This window comes from Gopherus evgoodei, chromosome 3, assembly GCF_007399415.2.
Source record: "Gopherus evgoodei ecotype Sinaloan lineage chromosome 3, rGopEvg1_v1.p, whole genome shotgun sequence".
Taxonomy (NCBI): domain Eukaryota; kingdom Metazoa; phylum Chordata; order Testudines; family Testudinidae; genus Gopherus; species Gopherus evgoodei.
The window spans coordinates 92338055-92359285 of record NC_044324.1 but is presented as its reverse complement, the minus strand read 5'-3'; the positions used below and the strand labels follow the sequence as shown (position 1 = coordinate 92359285).

The following is a 21231-nucleotide window of genomic DNA, read 5'->3' as shown; positions in this document are numbered from 1 at the left end:
TGTGGGAAGTTCCTCCCTAAATTCCTTTTCATGGGAATTCTCTTGCTCTGTTCCATGGGAGCTCTTCTCCCTTAGGAACACTTGAGTGCTGGTAACCTTTTATCAGGTCCATGTGCTTGTTAGCCAATTAGATGCCAACCAGCCATTTAAGCAATAAATTATTTACAGGTGGGCTGAGATGGGCTCGTTCTCCTTACGCCCATCATGGGTAGACTGGGCCCTAACTCCCCTTAAAGGGGTTAACTGCCCAATAACATGTGAATACAGAACTGGATTTTTAGAGCACTTCACATATTAGTAATGAAAAGTGTATATAATTGGGGACTCACAATAGTGAACTAAAAATTGGTAGTTTCTAAATAGTGGACAAATATCCCTGCTATTAAGTCTTTCAGTATTGCTGTCTCTGACATCACAACTCTTTTAGTATTTTAGGATGTTAATTCCCCCTATATATCAGCCAGAAATTGTCTTGAAATCTGTTTTACATTTTGTTCAAAGAACCCTATCTGAAACAATGCAGTACCCACATGGCACTGCAGTGTCACATATTAGGTACTAGTCCTCAAGTGAGACTTAAGAGCCCATGGCCTTCGGACCTGGAGCACTGGAATGCTGCCCATGGGAATAACAGATCATTTTGTTTTTGTTTAGGAAGTTGTAATAAGGGAGGAAGAGGAAGAACTTTCTGATAAAGGAAGTGAGTCTGATGAAGAAGACACTAACAGGGACTCTCAAAGTGAGAGAGATGATGGAAGTGAAAGAGACTCCGACAGAGAACAAGATGAGAAACAAAACAAAGATGACGAAGCTGTAAGTCTCATTTTGTGGTGAAGGGTGATTTTGCCTCTGGAGTTGTGGGGAAAACACATTTGTATCTCTTTAGCAACCACCTCAGGCTGAACAACACAAGGATCTAGTTGCATTGGCTCTCTCAGGAGAAAATCCTATCAAGCCTTCACCTTCCAGTGTGAGGGTTGCCATGATGCATGTCCCTTAGTGCTGTGTTCCCTTACAGAAAGGAAAGAGAGAAATTTTAAAATTACAGGACAAGAGAAATGAAAACTTAAACATTAGCAGAAGAATATACTAATGTTTTTCAACTTAATTTGACAGTTAATCAACTCTGATGCTGTGAGATTTTAGTATAAAACCTCCCCTTAAATTTTAAATCCTTGATGCACAGTAACTATTATGCATTGTACAATGCATTCTACACACATATAGCAGTGGGAGAAGTATGTGTATGTATATAAGTTTGTATATGACGTTTGGTAAGTTACAATTATTGTGAATTTGGGTTGTATTGGCTCCAAGAGGTGGTTGTGCTAGGGTCTCTCACAACAAAATAGTAGCCCCTTCTCCAGAGATCTTACAGTCTAAGTATAAGATAAGAGAGAACGGTTGGATGCAACAAACAGCGTCAGCACAAGGTAGTAGTGAGATAACTAAGTGTCTTGAACAATGGTCGTGGCCAACCAACTGCTTAGCCATTGATTAGTATTTTGTAGGCAACACAGGAAAAGTAAGTTCTGAAGAGTGATTTGAAGGAGAATAATGTAGTGGCCTTGCAGATTTTTACAAGGAGCGAGCACATTTTCAGAAGTGTCCATATGGCTGGTCTCATGTATTTTGCTGCCATTTGATTTTTTAAGTATCAGGCTTTAGAATTTGAACCCTGTCTACACTTGCTTGTTTTTTGTACAATATGAAGTTTAGCACTGGCATTTACCATACTGTCTGTGTGCTGTTCTTGATGTGCTGGGATTTCATTTTTAATAGGAGAAGAGATAACTAAAGTAACTCTTTAAATCCTTGTTGTCTTCAACAGGAGTGGCAAGAATTACAGCAAAGTATACAGCGAAAGGAGCGGGCCCTTCTGGAAACCAAATCAAAGATAACACATCCTGTTTACAGTCTTTACTTTCCTGAGGTCAGCAATAGTGAACTTGATTAGAGCTGTGACAAATGGGAAGTAATACAACCAAAGTATATAACTTAATAGTTTAGAATTTATATACTGCTTTAAAGTTAAAATTCTAATTTTAAAATTGCTAATTTATACAGAGCAAAATTGCTGATTTGCTTGAGATTTGTCTTTATATTAAAAAAAAGCTACTTCCAGTATAACTTTTTTTTTAAAACTGAATTTTTCACTGGATTCTCAAACTTCAGTGTGTGAACTGTCAAGTCCTTGTTGAGCAGAAATGATATAAAACTTCCACAATTAACTTTTGTTCTCCTCCAACTGAACTGTTGCATATAAATTGATCACAAAATCATATCTGTCAAAGTCTGTTGCAGAAAGCTCTGCTTGGATGGTGACTTATACCCCTTTTCTCATTCACCATTCTCTTTATGGAGTGGTATAGCAGAGCAGCAGTTCTGCTGTCGTTAAGGTTGATAGTCATCTTTCAAACAGTAAGTGGCTATCCTAAATAGTCTAAAACCCCTATGCTGCTTCAGATTATGTAGAAATTTACTGTGCATTATGGGAGTATAGGGTAGCATTAGTGGTCCAATTTGGGTTTGTCTGAGCAACAGGGTCTCTAAGATAAAGCCACTTTAAAGTTAGATGTTTACAACAATCTCCTGGCGATTCTAAAGGGGTTTTGTTCAGGTGAGGCTGATTGACTGGCTGTAATCCTCCCCAAACTGATCTCACCTGCTCAGAATTGACCTCAGTTAGTGTGTGGCCCCCACTGCCTCTTTTGGGAAGCAATGATTCGGAAGCTATTGCAGGTTAACTTTAGACAGGTCAGCTGGAGCCATACTGACAAGCCAAAGAGTGAAACATGCATGTGTAGCAAGGCTAGAGCTTGTTGCAAGCTGGAGGGTTTGCAGTCAGCCTTTGTTCACTCTAACTGGGTAGCTCAAGATGAGATGCTGAGCATCTACCTAAGCAACACACATCCACTGTGAGCTTAGGCCTTACCATTGGCAGTTCTGAGAGAATCTGTGTTGTGCGCATTAGTTCTCTGCCTTCATTCTGAAGAGGCTCCTTCTGGAAGTTTTGCCCAAAGACTAAAGTTTCTGGGTTAAGAGCCAATATTTTAAAGTGCTCTAAAATCCACAGGGAATCTGATTTAGAAGTATTGTGAAAGCAATTCACATTAATTAAGTAGAGGGAAAATGAAAGATACTAGTAAGAAGTTAAGGTAGTGTAATCATGACTCAGTGGGACTGAATGTGATTAGAGGAAGCAAGTCACTGAATCATCTGGTCAAGGAGTTAACTGTACACAGCCCCCCGGATGTGCTCATAACATTTTCAGATTCTCAACTTTTTTAGTGCAGAACTAGGGAATACGGGAGGTTGAGGGGGTGGAGCAGTGCAGGCAACGGAAGTAGGGTTGACATGGTGCAGTGTCTGCCCCTTTGTCACTTAGGGCTGTGCTCTGGCACAGCTACTGAGGGCCCAGCACACCGCTAGGCAAAACCTTATTAGTGTAAGGGATCATCCCAACACTGTTTTTGAAAACCCAGTTTCAGTGAGTAGAATTTGAACAAAGAACGGGGTTTCCAAAAACATAACTTTCTATGATTCCTTAACAAACAAGGGATCATCATCAAAGGGACCATTTGGTCTTAAGGAGCTCAAAAGTGTTGACACAGCAGAACCATAAGATGGGAAATTGAGTATTGTTGGGTTAAAAGCACTCTCCATGCCAGTTACCAAGCTTAGCTGATTTTAAAGCTTTTTAATAAGAAAAATTTAGGACAATTAATTAAGCATAAAGCAGTTAGATGTGGATAGCATAAAGATCAATTATCCAGTCCCGGGGCATAGGTAGGCTTTCTGTCATCATTAGATCCATGCTGGTCCAGTTTGTTGTAAGTCCTGTGGTGCTCCACCCCTATTTATTAAATGTATACCATTTATACATTGTCTCGTAACATTGCACAGGTTCAAATTATCAAAACTACCTCAGTTATAAACATTTCATTTAAATTTTAATACCTTTTTACTTATTCTGCTAAAACTCCAATTGATACCTCATATCTATTTTTTTAAACATTGTTTCCATGTATTCATTATTTCATACAACAGTTATCTTGTTGTTTATTTGCTTTTTATGGCCTTGGAGTTGCTGGTTAGTTCTGCCCAGTCAGTGTTTATCCTCCCTACTCTGTCTTGCTAGTAAATTACACATTGTATGGTTCGCTTCATCCTGTTATCCACACATATCATATCTGCTGTAGATAAGACACAAACAACTTTTTCATTTTTTTCCAACCTTTGAAAACTGTCAAGAAGTCACATACAGACAGCAGAATAGGTAGGTAACAAATCTGAGGAACTGTCACAGATTGAAGTGTCACTAGAGGAGGTTTTGGAATTAATTGATAAACTCAACATTAACAAGTCACCGGGACCAGATAGCGTTCACCCAAGACTTCTGAAAGAACTCAAATGTGAAGTTGCGGAACTATTAACTAAGGTTTGTAACCTGTCCTTTAAATCGGCTTCAATGCCCAATAACTGGAAGTTAGCTAATGAGACGCTAGTATTTAAAAAGGGCTCTAGAGGTGATCCCGGCAATTACAGACTGGTAAGTCTAACGTCGGTACCAGGCAAATTAGTCGAAACAATAGTTAAGAATAAAATTGTCAGGCACATAGAAAAACATAAACTATTGAGCAACAGTCAACATGGTTTCTGTAATGGGAAATCGTATATTACTAATCTATTAGAGTTCTTTGAAGGGGTCAACAAACATTTGGACAAGAGGGATCCAGTGGACATAGTGTACTTAGATTTCCAGAAAGCCTTTGACAAGGTCCCTCACCAAAGGCTCTTACGTAAATTAAGCTGTCATGGGATAAAAGGGAAGGTCCTTTCATGGATTGAGAACTGGCTAAAAGACAGGGAACAAAGAGTAGGAATTAATGGTAAATTCTCAGAATGGAGAGGGGTAACTAGTGGTGTTCCCCAGGGGTCAGTCCTAGGACCAATCCTATTCAACTTATTCATAAATGGTCTGGAGAAAGTGGTAAATAGTGAGGTGGCAAGGTTTGCAGATGATACTAGACTACTCAAGATAGTTAAGACCAAAGTAGATTTTGAAGAACTTCAAAAAGATTTCACAATACTAAGTGATTGGGCAACAAAAAGACAAATGAAATTTAATGTGGATAAATGTAAAGTAATGCACATTGGAAAAAATAACCCCAACTATGCGTACAATATGATGGGGGCTAATTTAGCTACAACGAGTCAGGAAAAAGATCTTGGTGTCATCATGGATAGTTCTCTGAAGATGTCCATGCAGTGTGCAGAGGCAGTCAAAAAAGCAAACAGGATGTTAGGAATCATTAAAAAGGGGATAGAGAATATGACAGAGAATATCTTATTGCCCTTATATAAATCCATGGTACTCCCACATCTTGAATACTGTGTACAGATGTGGTCTCCTCACCTCAAAAAAGATATTCTAGTACTAGAAAAGGTTCAAAAAAGAGCAACTAAAATGATTAGGGGTTTGGAGGGGTCCCATACGAGGAAAGATTAAAGAGGCTAGGCCTCTTCAGCTTGGAAAGGAGGAGACTAAGGGGGGGATATGATAGAGGTATATAAAATCATGAGTGATGTAGAGAAAGTGGATAAGGAAAAGTTATTTAATTATTCCCATAATACAAGAATTAGGGGTCACCAAATGAAATTAATAGGTAGCAGGTTTAAAACAAATAAAAGGAAGTTCTTCACACAGCGCACAGTCGACTTGTGGAACTCCTTACCTGAGGAGGTTGTGAAGACTGGGACTATAACAATATTTAAAAGGGAACTGGATAAATTAATTGTGGCTAAGTCCATAAATGGCTATTAGCCAAGAAGGGTAAAGAATGGTGTCCCTAGCCTCTGTTCATCAGAGGATGGAGATGGACGGCAGGAGAGAGATCACTTGATCTTTGCCTGTTAGCTTCACTTCCTCTGGGGCACCTGGCATTGGCCACTATTGGTAGACAGATACTGGGCTAGATGGACCTTTGGTCTGACCCGGTACGACCGTTCTTATGTTCTTAATAATTCCATTTTACACTTTCTTATAACACAATTAAATATATATATCCTTCTCTAATGTTGTTTAATATCCGTTTGTCTAATACAGTTCATTATACTTTTCTTTATAGCACCTTCTCCTCCTGTGACATACATGGAGGGGAAAGAAATGGAGCTATCTGCACCCTCTTCCATTCCCACCATACTCCCCTACAGATATACCCCACTTGTCTTGCATCACCCAACAATTCCCGTTTCACCAGTGGCTCCCCTTCCCTGTACTGCTTTCTGATCAGTGAAAGGAACTCAGAACTCCCCTTGATCCTCTTGCTGCCCCCATCAGTGGAGAAGGAACTTCAGGGTCACCTTTCCCCCTCAATGCTTATGCTTCTAGGCGGGAAATGGAGGTCAGAGCACTGCAGGATGGTGTGGGGAGGAAAGGAACATGGTCAGAGTTGTACAGTATAGAATGTAGGGGGGCTTCAGTTCTGCATCCCACAGCCATGCATCCGAACCATTACTGTCCCCTCTTTAAAATACACCCCCACTGATTCCATGTCAGTGGCTGCACTGTTTCTTTATCTTCTGCCCAGTTCCTCAACCTTTGGGGCCCCTGTTGATGCCCATTCCTCCATTGCTGGGGAGGGAGGACTGGGCTCTGGGTTGGCAGAGAGATGAGATGATTCATGGGCATTGAAGTCACTAACATGCAGACGATGTCTTTTGTGTCCTATATAATCATTTCCAAGGAGTCAGCGGTAGTGGAATGAGGAGAAATGAGCTTTAAAACATAGGGGTACTGAGAAGTTATTTTTAACAAAAATAGGAAATTAACTGCCCAAAAAGTTTAATTCAGACTTAAGGTTGTGCAGTGATGTCTAGTGCTGTTTCAGAACATCAAGTTACCTACGCTCAAATCTCTGAAAACCAGCAAATGAAGAGTAACAATACACACTATCTCCATAACACAACATTAACTCTGCCCTCTTCAGGTGATGCCCCGACACATCAATAGCACATACTAGTACCCTACTCTTACAATTGCTACAAATACTGCGGATATAGATTGCACTGGGTACTGAGCACAAAACAAAACTTGTGTTAGAGCAAGGCTTAGTGAACAGGAGCTGTCTAAACTCAAACCCTGAGCCTGCACAAATCACTCCAAAGTTGCTAAATGTTACCACCCCTTCACCATTGCCAGGAGTATTCCGTCCGAGACATTGCTTTCACTTACCCCACTCACTATTCACAGATTGCAGTCATGTGTGCCATTGGACTGCTGAAATCCCCATGATGAGAAGCCCCCGGTGCACTGCTACTGGCTCATCTACACAACAGAACATTGGCATACATGATCCCTTGAGGTACACATACACCTCTCCTCATATCACAGTTACAAGTCTTCCAACTCCAACTAATCCATCCACTATTCAGTGCAGCTACATCTAACACAGTGAATGTAGCTGGAGTGTGTGCAGATAAATGCTGCAAATCAAATCTGAAGTTTTGTGCAAACAATGACACCTCGTAGTCCTTCATGTGCTACTTATGGCACTACCTTTACTGAACAATTCCCAGTTGTTATTGCCAGCTCAAGGGAAAGAGTTAAGGTTACTTTGTGTGGGTGGCATATATTTTAACTCTGTATTTCCTGGTTTTCAGAGGTTTGAGCGTGACTGAACGCAACATTCTAAAAGCTCATGAGTCAGCACTGAGCAAACTTAACTCTGCTTTTACAAACTTCTTGGGCAGCTAATTAATTTTGTTTGCCAGGGCTGTATCTTCACTTTATACATATTCCTAAATAAATAAATCTCTTCTGTTCCCTCAATCATAGATCCAAAAACTGCACAGATTGTGGCTTTGACATTTTTAGGTAGAATTATGCCCCAGTATTCCAGCTCCATGAACATACTGGTTCCCTGGCATGCCTGCACTTGTACCCATCTGTTAAAAGGCATTTTGCCCACTGCATAGTAACCTGCCAGGTTCAAGTAGACATACACTGTCGAGTCTAACCAATAATCAGTTTGGAAAGAATAGGAAGATGACACCTCTCCTGCAAGATTATCCCTGTGTGACAATACCAAATTAGGATTGCATGTTTAATTACAAGGAGTTGTATCTGTCGACCCCTGTGAAAGTTATAGCAATGAATGTCTCCTGGTTTTTTACCTGTTACCATTGTCTAAAATTGTTTTTAACACCAACTTTGTGGCACAATCCATGGCCTAACAACTATATCTATTGCTCAGCTGTATGTTAGAATGTAAGGGAAAGAGGTACAACATGTAAAAGGTCAGGATGGTAATTGGCCACCTCCATAAATATTTGAACACAGTATTACAATGCAATACCTAAAATATTCATTGGAGTAGGGATTGGAATCCAACTCTCGCCGCTCACATATGAGTGCCCTAAGCCTATAGAGTCATTCTTGCTCTTTCTGGACTATTGTATATAAAGTATTTCCTACAAGATAGAACAGCTTCAACAGGAGTTACTGAGAGTGAGCCACCCCTAGAATACCCCATAACTCAGTGGTTAGAGTACTCTCCTGGGAGGTGGGATACCCAAATTCAAGTCCTTGTTCCGCATCAAATAGAGTGAGTATTTGAACCTGGGAGTTCTGCATCCCAGAAGAGCTCTCTAACCATTGGGCTATTGTTCATAAGGGGGGACCTCTCCCTTCTCCTGTGTTTTGTGAATGGTGCTGAAGTCCCTTGTCAATCTAGCCTGAAAAATCAAAACATTTCATTTCATTTCCTGACTTTTCAGCTAATCAAAATTGACATACATTCTCAAAATATTTTGGTTGACCCAAATCTGCATTGGTCAATGAATAATTCTGGATGAAAATTTTCACTCGTCTCTACTGTGTTTCTCATAATTCATAGTGCATACTTGGCTCGTACTTTAGTTATCCATTGCTGCATAGCTGCCACTGACTCTCATGTACTTAAGTGCACATTTCTTCTGCATAGGATCCTTCTTCCCTATTGAAAATTATTTGAAAATAGTAATCTGATCTTGAATTTTAATTATTAAAATAAAGAATCAATCTGTCCTCAGTATCCACATGTGACAACATGCACATAGGAAACGTAATAAAAATTTAGTATTTTTTTTAAACTTATAGCAACAATCTAAACCTTTAAAAATCAGTTTATGGATAAGTTCCTGCATGTCCTGTCTTCAGTGACTGACCCACAAAACACACAAAGCCGTGCTACTACCGAGTGGAGATGCAGACGCTTTCCCACTGATTGATATACTTAGTGTTCAGTAATGTGATAGGAATCCAGGAATCCAGGATTTCTGTTGGTGGTATTAAAAAATAGATTCTGCTCTTTGTCCCGTGTGTATTTTAGTGGGATTTCTGTGATTTACTAGTCTTAAATTACTCACTTTAAAAAGTAAAAGATAACTTGTAATCGACTATAATTTTGTAACTTAAATTTCAATTTACTTGATTACTGTGCAATCCTGTAGGCTTCTGAAATATCTGCAAGCAAAAAACGTAGGTAAAATAGTAGTTGAGGTTGAAAGTATTTCAGTGAAGTCCAGACATCATTTCACATTCTACACTTCAATAATAAAAAATGTCTCCCACCTATGGAGGTAGTCCAGTGTTGCTAGAGGTTCCAAGCCTAAGCTCTGCCCTTCAGCGTGGACCACCAGCAAAGTTCCTTCAAAGCTGTAGAAACACTCCAGCAACCATTCATTAGCACTGAAACAACTTTCATATAAAGTATGTATTAAGCATAAGGCAACAATATGTCTGTCTTCCTCTAGAGAGAGATTTCAATTTGTTGCATATTGTATTGCGACTGTTTACCAGACCACCAACCTGAGATGAATGAGGAAAAAAATTGCTTACAGAAACTGGCATTCTGGTTTCTCCCAACCATTTTGTTTTATAACCAGAAAATACTATATGCCTTCCCCTCTGTTTTCTCTAGTATAGTGCCTCTTGAGTGGGCTGTGTATGCTCTGTGTTTACACTACATGGCATAGCTATGGTGCTGCAGCTGTGCCTCTGTAACACCAAAGAGTAGACTCTTTCTGCATCAATGGAAGGGGTTTTTCCATCAGTGTAGTTAATCCACCTCTCCAAGTGCCGGTGGCTAGGTTGCCAGAAGAATTCTTATCTACCCTAGAGGTTAAGTCAACCTAACTGTGGCACTCAGGGTGTGAAATTTTTAATAGCTCTGAGCGATGTAACTAGGTCAATGTAATTTTTAAGTGTAGACCAGGCATCAGTAACCTCTTCCTCTCCAATGTGCATTATGTACTGTAAGTTTTTAACTCTTACAAGGGTAGTTTATTCTTATATTTATGTCTGCACTGTAATAAATTATTATGGTATACCAGGCCTTACAAAATGTTACCTCTACTTACTTATCTTTCATATTATTTTTTTAACAGGAAAAACAAGAATGGTGGTGGCTGTATATTGCAGATCGGAAGGATCAGACATTAGTATCTATGCCATATCATGTGTGTACACTAAAAGATAGAGAAGAGGTAACGTATTTATAGATTTGAATATTAAACACTTAATTTTAAATATTTATAAAATACTTTGAAGTGATTTACATGAAATATTAGTATAATTGCATAGCATATTCTGAACTATAATGCTGTGTTTCCATAATCTTTTTTTCTTATGTAGAGAGAGACTAGATACAGTTTGTCTTCATCTGACTGATAAAAGTAGGCTAGGATCTTACATTACTGTAAAACTTCGTGGAGAGGAATAACTTTTGAGCAGTTTCGTTCTGGCTTCTTCTCTTTCCAAAACTGAGGTTGAAAAAGTAGAGTTTGACTAGTAGGACCTGTGATTGATTCTGGCATGAAAAGTTGATGGCCAGCAGGATTCATGTGCATAGATAGCTTTTGAATAAAACTGTTAACCGTGGGACAGCTAACATTGATGACTTCTCTGTAAAACAGATATTTAGTGAATTAGTAATTTCAGCAGTTGGTGTTGAATGTTGATATTCCACAGTGTTATATTATTGATGTTATACTTCTGTAGAAAAATTAAAAGTTGGAATATTCTTCTTGAAATGCTATAGTGTTATAAAATAACTGTTACATGAAAAGAATCAGTGTGAGACAAATTACTTAATTTCATCTGGGTGGTTTTTGATCTCACACAGCATGTGGGGATGTTTACTGTGTTAGGGCTGACCTGATTTCTAAGGTCAGAAAAGGATATGTGAATGTTCTATTACTTTGTTATACTACATGGGTTAAACTAGCAATGATTTAAGTCATTATAAAGTATTTCTGAAAATGATGTCTTTTGCTTTTTTTATTGCTTACATCAGTTCATCCTACAGATTTCACAGAACTTTGTTCTTTCAACTAGATTTTATTTATTATTGGAAATAAAACTTAGATGAGATTTTTCAAGTTTGTTTGCCCATACTACCAAAGGCAAAGCTACAGGGCCAGCTTTACGCCGATTTCCCCGATTCCCCAGAATCAGGACTTATGCCTAAGGGGTCCCACTCCAGGGGTCTTCAGCGGCATTTCGGCAGTGGAGGGGTCCTCTCTGGGGGTCTTAAGTGGCATTTTGGCGGCGGAGGGTCCTCAGTGCCACGGAAGACCCGGAGCAGACCCCCCGCCACCAAAGTGATGCCGAAGCCCCGGATCGCCGCCTAGTATTCCAATTGGGTCCCACAGGTCATAAAGTCAGCCCTGCAAAGCTAAGTAGTAAGTGCAAAAATCATCCAAGTTAAGCAATTATATGCAGTTCAGCTCCCCCTGTGTTCACTCTTAGCACTTCACCTTTTTTGTTTTTCTGGGACATCTGAGCAAATTCCCACTGCCACAGAAATATCTACTTGTCGTTACAATTATTGATAGTTGCTTTTTAGTTGTTTAAAAGTAGAATTGTAAAATTTCTTTCATCACTTCGAATTGTATTAATTCCTCCCTTTTAACATCCTATTGAATGTTTAATCCTTTCACTCTGCATACAAGAAATAAGTTCTGCATTTTTACTTAACTATATTGCTAATTAAACTGTAATATGATATAGCAAGTGATAAGGTACATGAAATACTTTCCACAGACTAACTATTAATCTCTAATTTTACTATCTTTTTTTATCTTCAGAAGTACAAAATAACTTTTTTTCTAAAACTTTTTAAAAAAAAATTTAGGGTCATTTTTCCAGGACAACAAATAGTAAAAATGTGATATAATGATAAAATTAATCCTTTGCTTCAGCTATTATGCTTAGATATCCCCTCTCTTGGTACCCATTTGTGGCTAATAGCATGCATCTCTTGCCTGTATTTTACTATGCTGTGGCTTGTGGACAAAGTAGCACCCTTAAGTAACTTAACTGAAAATCACTATTATTTTGTGATATGTACTACATGTTAAAGTACAGAAGCCAATTATAAGTTGTTCACACACATCCTTTGAAGGTCTGCTCAGAATAAAAAAAATTTGAAATTAATTATGTTTTCTAGGTAGAACTGAAGTTTCCTGCACCAGGCAAACCTGGAAACTACCAGTACATGGTTTATCTAAGATCGGATTCGTTTATGGGTTTGGACCAGGTTAAACCATTGAAGGTGATATTTTAACACTAGTAGATTTCTTGCTGTAAATCACCTAGTACCGATGTTAATGTGCACATAGCTAGGCAGAAGTGAGGCCGCATGAAAACACGGTCTTTCAGGTTTAGAGTCAACAGTTCTAAGGGTTAAGATTTCAAATCTGAACAATCCTTTAGTGTAAATTACTTGCCTGATATAGGAATGCTAATATAGACTCTCTTTGACATTTAAAACAACATTATGAATCACAACCAGTTTTTTCAGGAAATACTAGGCATGTGGTCACAAACAGCAATTTCATTTTATGAAAAAGAACGAGGAGTCCTTGTGGCACCTTAGAGACTAACAAATTTATTTGGGCATAAACTTTTGTGGGCTAAAATCCACTTCATCAGATGCATGCAGTGGAAACTACAGTAGGAAGACAGACACACACACACACAACATGAAAAAATGGGTGTTGCCATACCAACTCTAATGAGACTAATCAATTAAGATGGGCTGTTATCAGCAGAAGGAAAAAAAACTTTTGTAGTGATAATCAGGATGGCCCATTTCCAACAGTTGACAAGAAGGTGTGAGTAACAGTAGGGGGAAAATTAGCCTGGGGAAATGGTTTTTACTTTGTGTAATGACCCATCCACTCCCAGTTTTTATTCAAGTCTAATTTAATGGTGCCCAGTTTGCAAATTAATTCCAATTTCTGCAATTTCTCGTTGGAGTCTGTTTTTGAAGTTTTTTTTGTTGGAGAATTGCAACTTTTAGGTCTGTAATCGAGTGACCAGGGAGATTGAAGTGTTCTCCGACTGATTTTTTTAATGTTATAATTCTTGACGTCTGATTTGTGTCCATTTATTCTTTTGTGTAGAGACTGTCTGGTTTGGCCAATGTACATGGCAGAGGAGCATTGTTAGCACATGATGGCATATATCATGTAGATGTGCAGGTGAACGAGCCTCTGATAGTGTGGCTGATGTGATACCTATGATGGTGTCCCTCGAATAGATACATGGACTGAGTTGGCAACAGGCTTTGTTGCAAGAATAGGTTCCTGGGTTAGTGGTTTTTGTTGTGTGGTTGCTGGTGAGCATTTTCTTCAGGTTGGGGGGCTATCTGTAAGCGAGGACTGGCCTGTCTCCTGAGATCTGTGAGAGTGAGGGATCATCCTTCAGGATAGGTTGTAGATCCTTGATGATGCACTGGAGAGGTTTTAGCTGGGGGCTGAAGGTGACAGCTAGTGGCGTTCTGTTACTTTCTTTGTTGGGCCTGTCCTGTACTTGGTGACTTCTGGGTATTCTTCTGGCTGTGTCAATCTGTTTCTTCACTTCAGCTGGTGAGTATTGTTGTTTTAAGAATGCTTGATAGAGATTTTGTAGGTGTTTGTCTCTCTCTGAGGGATTGGAGCAAATGCAGTTGTATATTAGAGCTTGGCTGTAGACAATCAATCGTGTGATGTTGTCTGGATGAAAGCTGGAGGCATGTAGATAAGTATAGTAGTCAGTAACTTTCCAGTATAGGGTAGTGTTTATGTCACCATCACTTATGAGCACTGTAATGTCCAGGAAGTGGATTTCTTGTGTGGATTGATCCAGGCTAAGGTTGATGGTGGGATGGAAATTGTTGAAATCCTAGTGGAGTTCCCCAAGGGCTTCTTTTCCATGGGTCCAGATGATGATGTCATCAATGTAGCGCAAGTAGAGTAGGGGCGTAAGGGGACGAGAGCTGAGGAATCGTTGTTCTAAGTCAGCCATAAAATTGTTGGCATACTGTGTGGCCATACAGGTACCCACAGCAGTGCCGCTGACTTGAAGGTATACATTGTCCCCAAATGTGAAATAGTTGTGGGTGAGGACAAATTCACAAAGTTCAGCTGCCAGGTTTGCCGTGACGTTTTCAGGGATATTGTTCCTGATGGCTTGTAGTCCATCTTTGTGTGGAATGTTGATGTAGAGCAGTGTACTTTTGTACTGGTGACCCATTTCACATCACAAGCCTCTGAGTGCGACCTCCCCCCCCAATAAATTAAAAACACTTTTTTATATATTTAACCCCATTATAAATACTGGAGGCAAAGTAGGGTTTGGGATGGAGGCTGACAGCTCGGAACCCCCCAGGTAATAACCTCACGACCCCCAGTTTAAGAACTCTTGATGTAGAGGATTTCTACATCCATAGTGGCCAGGATGATGTTTTCTGGAAGATCATCGTTCCCCTACTGTTACTCACACCTTCTTGTCAACTGTTTATAATGGTCCATCCTGATTATCACTACAAAAGTTTTTTTTCTCCTGCTACTAACAGCCCACCTTAATTGATTAGTCTCGTTAGAGTTGGTATGGCAACACCCAATTTTTTCATGTTCTCTGTGTGAATATATATTTATTTTCCACTGCATGTATCTGATGAAGTGAGTTTTAGCCCACAAAAGCTTATGCCCAAATAAATTTGTTAGTTTCTAAGGTGCCACAAATACTCCTCGTTCTTTTTGCTGATAGAGTAACACAGCTATCACTCTGAAACCTGTTCATTTTATTAGTCACCCAGTCTCAGATAAGTTTATATATGTATTTAAATATACAGGTGTGCTTTTGTCGTTGGAGATTTCCCCCAGAATTCAGATAGTAAAGAATATTCTTTTTCAGAATGTAGACAAACAAAATGAATGAGAAATTCTAACACACCGCACTCCCCAAAACCAACTTATTTATAATTTTATGTGATATAAGAAGCAGGTGATCATTTTTCATACTTTTCTGATTGGTATTTGCTGTGTCTCATTCAATCACCTTTTTTCTTCTTTCTCTGTCTCTGTCCAACCACTCTGTGCAGCTGGAAGTTCATGAAGCTAAACCAGTGCCAGAAAATCATCCACAATGGGATACAGCAATAGAGGGTGATGAAGATCAGGAAGACAGCGAGGGCTTTGAAGATAGCTTTGAGGAAGAAGAGGAGGAGGAAGAGGATGATGATTAAACAGTACTATTAATTAACTACAACATTTGCATACACTGCAAACTTTTGGTCTAACTGTGGAACTGTACAATAAACAAGAAACACAGTGCAAAAGCATTGAGAAGCCTGAGTTTAGTTTCTCTTTACCAAATGTGAGTGCATTATGTAACTGCTCAGTGAAGGTCAAACAAATGTTATGATTGGTACAACGTGGAAGATGCTTATGGCTTGCTACAGCCATTAAATGCAGGATGGTGCATTTATTTCAATTAAAAATAAAATCTTTTTTATTATAAATGTCCAAAAGCGTGGGCTATGTATTGTCTGATCAATTTAGGGTCCAATAAAATAAAAGGTACTATTAGCTAGGAGCAATCTTTAAATCAATTTTTCTGCATTAGGAATTTATCTTGCAAAATGTTTAGGTATGATTTACATTTCAAGTCTCCGTTGATTGAAACTACATCTGCTCAAGTTTCAATCTTTGTAAATTCTGTGATACTTATTTTATATTTTGCAGTGATACAGCTCAAATCATAGCTTTAAATCTTCTGTTTTTCTTATCTTGGTCATCACAAGTTGGCATCATACCTCTGGGAACATTCCATGTAGTCCTGGGGGCTGCCTTTTAGGACTCTACTGCCTTTTCTTCATTGCCCAGAATTATCATGCAGATTATGAACACTTCTCAACACGGTCATAAGATGTTATTAATGGCTTAAAACATTTTTAAGCCTGTACTTCAGCAGATCAGTGCAGGATCTGATTCTTTTGATAAACTATGTCTAAAAATGAGTGTGGAACCATACGTTACACAAAGTTGGTAGCTTATATGTAATACCTTTTGTAAAAGGTTCACTCTGAAAGTTGAAATACATTCTTAATTCTTATCTACCTGACACTGTCAGAAAACTTTTAAGGAAAAACTAGTGTGCAGAGGAGGCATGTTTTGTATCAGTTTTGAATTCCTAACAATAAACTGGACAAAATTTGATGACTCTTTGCATTTGTAATAGTGTGCATCCCTTTCTTTTTTTTTATCCCTGCCACAGGGTTGAATGGGGTCAGTAACATGGAACACACACTTTATTTTCCAAGCAAATATTTACGTAAGGGGTGGGGCTCCCTATGTGGCTGCTAATGTAGTGGGTATTTCGGCACAGCTCAAGCAAAGTGCTTATAGTTTTCCCACCCCAATATAACTAGTAAAGGTACTCTGTATAAATATGATTACAAATGTCAATCATGTAAAAACGGGTATTTCCATTACTAAGTGCTGAAGAACTACAAGACTGCAGTACCATAATACATATTGTGACAAACATAAGGTTGTCTTACAGGGAAATTTCCACCCTATGGAAGCCACCCAAAGGCCAAATAGCTGCTCGCTAATTTGTAATCTTGTTTATTAAAAAGGGTTGTTATTTTAAATGCAAATTTACATTGATATAGTCTTAGTAAAATTTAAAGATATCCTAAATGTGAATATACTATCTCTTCTGGAGTATAGCACTTCATTAAGAAAGACAGTCATTTGCTTATGTCACAGCAGCAGTGTGGTAGCTGCTTAGCAGATAAGTATGAAGATTGGACTCCTGCGTGAAAGCCTGTTTCAGTTTAAATGGCTTGTCACCTTTTAACACCAGTGGTGAGCATTCCTGTGTACTTTTCAGTTTGTATGGGTTGGGATTAATTTTATTGTCTACTACATTATGCAGATAGGTGATGCAATAATTCTTTCCCAGAGAGTTCCAGTAATTTGAACTGTGAAACAGACATTCCACTGTTGAAAGAAATGAGAGAAGAGGAATCAGACCTGCTGTATCAAATAAGCAAAATAAAATTGTTAAACTTAATTTAATTATGTTAACTTCACCTGGAAAAACAATTTACTGTAACTTTTCATTGTGCTTAAAATGCAGGAGATGGTTTAGAGAATCTGGGATAGGTGATGTATTCCTTTATGCTAATATTTAGGCACTTAATTTCCTGACATTGGGAACTACGAGGTGCTTAGCATTTCACTTCCCTACTTTTAAAAATCTTGAGTTTAATATCTTCCAAGGCCTAACACACAGAGAAGAAAAGATTGCATTAAGAGAAAATAAATCATTAAACTCTGATCCAACCATCAAGCATATTTACTTAGAGTTGATAATATGGAAGCATTGGAAGTACTTGGAAAGTTAAAACCTACAAACTAGGTTGAATTTTGTATTTATAAAAGAAAAGTCAAATGCCTTAAATTTCCTTTGAGTAAAATATTGGTCTAAGTGTATCTACATTGAATGAACATAAGTTGATAACTAATGCCGAGAAAACAAGCAATGGTCAAAATGGTCACTGAAACTCTTAGATTCATAGACTCTAGGACTGGAAGGGACCTCGACAGGTCATCGAGTCCAGTCCCCTGCCCTCATGGCAGGACCAAATACTGTCTAGACAATCCCTGATAGACATTTATCTAACCTACTCTTAAATATCTCCAGAGATGGAGATTCCACAATCTCCCTAGGCAATTTATTTCAGTGCTTAACTACCCTGACAGTTGGGAACCTTTTCCTAATGTCCAATCTAAATCTCCCTTGCTGCAGTTTAAGCCCATTGCTTCTTGTTCTATCATTAGAGACTAAGGTGAACAAGTTTTCTCCCTCCTCCTGATGACGCCCTTTTAGATACCTGAAACTGCTATCATGTCCCCTCTCAGTCTTCTCTTTTCCAAACTAAATAAACCCAATTCTTTCAGCCTTCCTTCATAGGTCATGTTCTCAAGACCTTTAATCATTCTTGTTCCTCTTCTCTGGACCCTCTCCAATTTCTCCACATCTTTCTTGAAATGTGGTGCCCAGAACTGGACACAATACTCCAGCTAAGGCCTAACCAGCGCAGAGTAGAGCAGAAGAATGACTTCTCGTGTTTTGTTTACAACACACCTGTTAATGCATCCCAGATCACGTTTGCTTTTTTTACAACAGTATCACACTGTTGACTCATATTTAGCTTGTGGTCCACTATGACCCCTAGATCTCTTTCTGCCATACTCCTTCCTAGACAGTCTCTTCCCATTCTGTATGTGTGAAACTGATTGTTCCTTCCTAAGAGGAGCACTTTGCCTTTGTCTTTATTGAACTTCATCCGGTTTACCTCAGATCATTTTGAATTTTGACCCTGTCCTCCAAAGCAGTTGCAATCCCTCCCAGTTTGGTATCGTCTGCACACTTAATAAGCATACTTTCTATGCCAACATTTGAGTCGTTGATGAAGGTATTGAACAGAGCCGGTCCCAAACAGACCCCCGCGGAACCCCACTTGTTATACCTTTCCAGCAGGATTGGGAGCCATTAATAACTACTCTCTGAGTACGGTTATCCAGCCAGTTATGCACCCACCTTATAATCATAGAATATCAGAGTTGGAAGGGACCTCAGGAGGTCATCTAGTCTTATAGTAGCCCCATCTAAATTGTATTTGCCTAGTTTATTGATAAGGATATCATGCGAGACCGTATCAAATGCCTTACTAAAGTCTAGGTATACCACATCCACCGCTTCTCCCTTATCCACAAAGCTTGTTATCCTATCAAAGAAAGCTATCAGATTGGTTTGACACAATTTGTTCTTTACAAATCCATGCTGGCTATTCCCTATCACCTTACCACCTTCCAAGTGTTTGCAGATGATTTCTTTAAGTACTTGGTCCATTATCTTCCCTGGCACAGAAGTTAAACTAACTGATCTGTAGTTTCCTGGGTTGTTTTTATTTCCCTTTTTATAGATGGGCACTATATTTGCCCTTTTTCAGTCTTCTGGAATCTCTCCTGTCTCCCATGACTTTCCAAAGATAATGGCTAGAGGCTCAGATACCTCCTCTATTAACTCCTTGAGTATTCTAGGATGCATTTCATCGGGCCCTGGTGACTTGCAAGCATCTAACTTTTCTAAGTGATTCTTAACTTGCTCTTTTTTAATTTTATCTTCTAAACCTACCCCCTTCCCATAAGCATTCACTATGTTAGACATTCCTTCAGACTTCTCAGTGAAGACCGAAACAAAGAAGTCATTCAGCATCTCTGCCATTTCCAAGTTTCCTGTTACTGTTTCTCCCTCCTCACTGAGCAGTGGGCCTACCCTGTCCTGGGTCTTCCTCTTGCTTCTAATGTATTGATAAAAAGTCTTCTTGTTTCCCTTTATTCCTATAGCTAGTTTGAGCTCATTTTGTGCCTTTGCCTTTCTAATCTTTGCCCTAATCACAGTGTGAAGCAGAAATACAGATATTTTAGGAGATGATAGATTTGGAATATGTTGCCAAATAGTTTATCTAGACTCAATAACATTGTTTTTCAGGCAACTGCAGAAAAATGATGCTGGGAAGAAGCATAAAATAGCATTTGAGCGCTTAAAACCACTGATCACCAATCCACATTTTTAGAAAAAACACTATTCTATCAGTTGCATTGTCATTAGTTGATCCATCTGAAGCAATGTGGGCCTGATACCATGCTCACTGAAGTAGAAAGACACCTCTGTTGTTTTCAATTGGTTTTGAATCAAGCCATGTGTGCATACTGGAAAATAAGCCAGTTAAAGCCAGCAGGATTTTTAGTGATGCCAGAAAAAGCACAAAAGCTACACCCAAATTTGATGCGGGCAATAATGACCTTTTGTCTAAACATGGTAACAAGTGCCATCCTTTATAAAATTGTACAGGAGTGAAAAGTGGTGGGAAGTGTGTGTTCATTGTAACATGCACCTTGCTGGTGCATTAGAGGCAGTAGGCATGAAATTCATTTTATCCTCATAAACCGTGACTCAATGGACTTTATGCAGTTGAAGAACAAGGGATTGGAGAAGTGGAATCCCCCTACTGCTACAACAAACCTGGTGCTAGGATGCTTTAGGTTATTCCTATGTCACTTGTGCAGTTCCTTACTGCATACAAGGAAACACTGATCTTCTGGCCCTTCCCATGGGCTGGCACAGACACACCTTTATCTCCCTCCTGCACACAGGAATTGCAGATCTCCTCCCACCTTGTAGGGTTGTTCCACTGACAGCCTTCCTGGGCATCTCTACTGGAGGATTAAGAGGTGAACAACTTGCACTGGCACTTTGCACTAGGGTTTATTTCACCATGGAATATCACAGCATGCAGTGACCAAATACAATCAAAATGAGTTCTTTGAGTGCTTGCTGATGTAGATTCCATTCTAGGTGTGCAAGTGCCCACATGCGTGGTCACTGGAGATTTTTGCCTTAGTGGTATCCGTAGGGCTGGCTGTGGCACCTCCTTGAGTGCCGTGCTTATGGGTCAGTATATCAGGTGCCATCCACCGTATGCCCTCCCAGTTCCTCCTTACCCCCTGTGGTGGTTAGTCGGAGTGCCTTTTCTTGCATAGCAAGGGCTAACAGTTTCATCTCTGACTTTGAGCATTAGGGCCTTGTAAATAGTTTTGTTTATGGTAGTTAGTGTAAAGTAGTTAAGTGTGATTACAAGTTAGAGTCCAAGCAGAGACTTCACTGGTCTTCAGCATTTAAGCCCTGCATGGACTGTAACAGGTTTATGCCTGTAAGTGACCCCCACAGCAGCTGCCTCAAATGCTTGGGGGAATCACAAGTGAAGGACAAGTGTGATATTTGTAAAAATTTTCAACCCAGGACTCAGAGTGGGATATTCATTTGCCGGCTATCTTCATGGA

General features: G+C 39.3%; 1 protein-coding gene across 1 annotated transcript in view; it reads left to right on the top strand.

Moving 5' to 3' along the window:
* Positions 1 to 16530, top strand: part of SEC63 (SEC63 homolog, protein translocation regulator) — a 111128-nt gene extending 94598 nt beyond the window's left edge. The window contains exons 17-21 of the mRNA XM_030556062.1: positions 655 to 813; positions 1832 to 1933; positions 10432 to 10530; positions 12495 to 12599; positions 15414 to 16530. Coding sequence (XP_030411922.1) covers positions 655 to 813; positions 1832 to 1933; positions 10432 to 10530; positions 12495 to 12599; positions 15414 to 15557 — 609 coding nt within the window. The 3' untranslated portion in view covers positions 15558 to 16530. The remainder of the gene's footprint in view (positions 1 to 654; positions 814 to 1831; positions 1934 to 10431; positions 10531 to 12494; positions 12600 to 15413) is intronic.
* Positions 16531 to 21231: the final 4701 nt, after the last annotated feature.